The sequence below is a fragment of the Myotis davidii genome, unplaced genomic scaffold (assembly GCF_000327345.1).
Source record: "Myotis davidii unplaced genomic scaffold, ASM32734v1 scaffold292, whole genome shotgun sequence".
Classification (NCBI taxonomy): domain Eukaryota; kingdom Metazoa; phylum Chordata; class Mammalia; order Chiroptera; family Vespertilionidae; genus Myotis; species Myotis davidii.
Window position 1 is genome coordinate 4,138,964 of NW_006285042.1, and position 2,889 is coordinate 4,141,852.

The 2,889-nt window shown below is 43.0% G+C and overlaps 1 protein-coding gene across 2 annotated transcripts in view; it reads left to right on the forward strand.

Moving 5' to 3' along the window:
* Positions 1–2,889, forward strand: part of UTRN (utrophin) — a 461,667-nt gene that overhangs the window by 105,737 nt on the left and 353,041 nt on the right. For both annotated transcript variants that reach the window (XM_015558521.1, XM_006755401.2), the window contains 2 exons: positions 1,214–1,291; positions 1,622–1,714. In XM_015558521.1, coding sequence (XP_015414007.1) covers positions 1,214–1,291; positions 1,622–1,714 — 171 coding nt within the window. The remainder of the gene's footprint in view (positions 1–1,213; positions 1,292–1,621; positions 1,715–2,889) is intronic.

Consider the following 2,889-nt stretch of genomic DNA (forward strand, 5'->3'; position numbering starts at 1 on the left):
GAGCTGCTGGAAGGCCTCACGGGAACATCGCTGGTGAGAGGCGTCAGCCTAGAGAACCAGGCCAAGGCGTTGCCTGTCTCTCAGCATTAGTGGTACTTGAGGACCCACTGGGGCTGCTCAAAATGTAAAAGCTGACATACGAATGTTAAAAAAAAAAAAGTGTTTCAATGAACTTTTTGATAGAGCAATATTCAGGCTTTCTGGGAGGGTGCTATATGTTTATCAAAGATAAAATTACTCAAATGTTTATTTTTCTCAGACAGCCCAGTAGAGAATTATAAAGAAGAACGGATGCTTAAAGAGGGCATAATGTTTTGAATAGCAGGGTGTATAGAGACATGGTTATTTAACAAATATTAAAACAAGGCTGTTCAGATGATGAGATTTATTTTATTCAAATCTTCAGTATTGTTTTATTTCTCCATCAAATCCCACTCTATTACTTTATATACAAGGTACTGTGTACTTATACAGAAATAGCTCTGCTACTGAAGAGGATGCAATTTTATGAATACAGACTTGAACACTAGAGGTAGAATTACTATAAAACGTATAGAGAGATGCACTCCCAAAGATGAATTCCTTTCTTACCAAAGAGTGGGGTGCTGCACTCCCCTTGCCTTCCAGACGGTGGGCAGGCCTGTGGAAGAGGCTGATCCCTCTCTCAGATAAGACTCCCTGGCCAGTGAGGCAGGAAGAACCCTCCCAGATCACCTTTCCCCAGGTGGCAATTCCTGCCTTCCCAGTGGGCCCTTGTCATGCTAGCTGGAACCTGGGATAGCACCCCTGAGCCCCTGGCTCTGTCCACCCTAGTGAAGTACGGATGTGATACAACTTCTAAACTTCCCTTCATCCAGACCAATTTAGAGAAAAGAAGCTTAGTCCCCCAAACTTTGTGCATTGGAATCACCAGGGAATTCTAAAAATTCCAAACCTTTACTGCACCCAGGCTCACTAAGTCAAAGAGGCATCGGTGTTTTGGAAGCTCACTGGAGGTTTCAGTGTCCAGGCAAGCTGGGGAACTACCGCCTTACGGCGTTGGAGTGGGGAGTTTTCACCGGCAACACCAGCCCCCACGCGGCCTGAGAAGCAGCCAGAGCTCCAGCACAGAGAGGTCTCCATGCTGAGCTGCTGTGCTCTGTCCGTCTCAATGTCATTTTTTGGTCAGGCTGTGGAGGGACTGTCTCACTTGATGTTGTGTTTTGTTTTCCAGCCGAAGGAACGTGGTTCCACAAGGGTGCATGCTTTAAATAATGTCAACAGAGTGCTGCAGGTTTTACATCAGAACAACGTAAGTTGGTCAGGTGACTTGGGGGCTCTTGGGTGCCATCGGGATTATTTATTGTTGAAACCAGCCACCTGCTCTGTGCATGGGCATCAGCTCATTTATGGAAACATTTTTCTTATGAGAAGTTTTGAACTTTTTCTATGAGTGAAGGGATAGTCACTCTTTTTTTCTGATTATTTTAATGATTTAGTGTACAAGTAACACATTTTTGAGATTTAGGTTTACCTGATTTCTCTTATCATTCCCATGTGTGGCTGTCCAGATGTGCTCCACCCCAGACCTCAGCTTCCGTGGAGCAATGGTCTTAACCTTTATTTTCTTCCATCGTGCCAGGTGGATTTGGTGAACATCGGAGGGACGGACATTGTAGATGGAAACCACAAGCTGACGCTGGGTTTGCTGTGGAGCATCATTCTGCACTGGCAGGTGGGCCTTTTCAGTCACTTACTACGAGACACTGAAAATGGGCCATTTGTGTATTAGTTTCTGAGCTCTGCCTCACAGAGCACCACAAACTGGGTGGCTTCGACAACAGGAATTATTTTCTCCCAATTCTGGAGGCTGCAAATCTGAGATCAAGGTGTCAGCAAGGATTTTTTTTCTGCAGCCTCTTTCCTGAGCTTGTGGGTCCTTCTTCCCTTGGTCCCCACATGGTCTTCCTTCTGTGTATGTCATATCCTAATCTTGGCTTCTTATGCCACGAAACCAGTCATATTGGATGAGGCCGCTTTCCCCCTCCCCCATATGTTTACCTTACTTACCTCTTTCAAGACCCTTTCTCCAAATACAGTCACATTACGAGGTACTGGGGGTTAGGACTTCAACAAAGAATTTTGCGAGGGACACAATTCAACGCCTAACAGTTTGGAATGGAAGAGGCAGACAAACTGCTCTATTTTCCTGGTCTAGACAAAAGAAAATGCCTTTTTAAAATATTGAATTTAAAATTTTCAGACATCAAAAAGTTGCTAAAATAGCCCTGACCTGTTTGGCTCAGTGGATGGAGGCTTGGCCTGTGGACTGAAAGGTCCTGGGTTCGATTCTGGTCAAGGGCATGTACCTTGGTTGCGGGCATATCCCTGGTGGGGAGAGTGTAGGAGGCAGCTGATCGATGTTCCTCTCTCATCTATGTTTCTGACTCTCTGTCCTTCTCCCTTCCTCTCTGTAAAAAATCAATAAAATATATATATTTTAAAAAAAGTTGCTAAAATAGCTCAAAGAAATTCCAGGTACCTTTACTCAGATTCCCCAAATGTTAACAATTGTCTGTATTTGTGTTTTCTCTCTCTTTTTCTCTTTGCCTAAACGCTTCAGTGTATATTTTCTAAAAACAAATTGTTCTCCTAAAATCAAGGAGTTCTCTTACACAACTACAATATATTGTCATAATATAAAATGTGTACTATAACATTAATAGTTCTAACTTACTTATCATGTCTCTTTCATCTTCTTTAATCTGGAATAGTTTCTGAGGCTCTGTGTTTTATGATATTGACATTTTTGAAGAGTACTGGACAGTTATTTTGTAGAATGTCTCTTTATGTGGGTTGCTGATAATCTCTCATGATTAGATTCAGGTTATTCATTTTGGTCAGGAATGC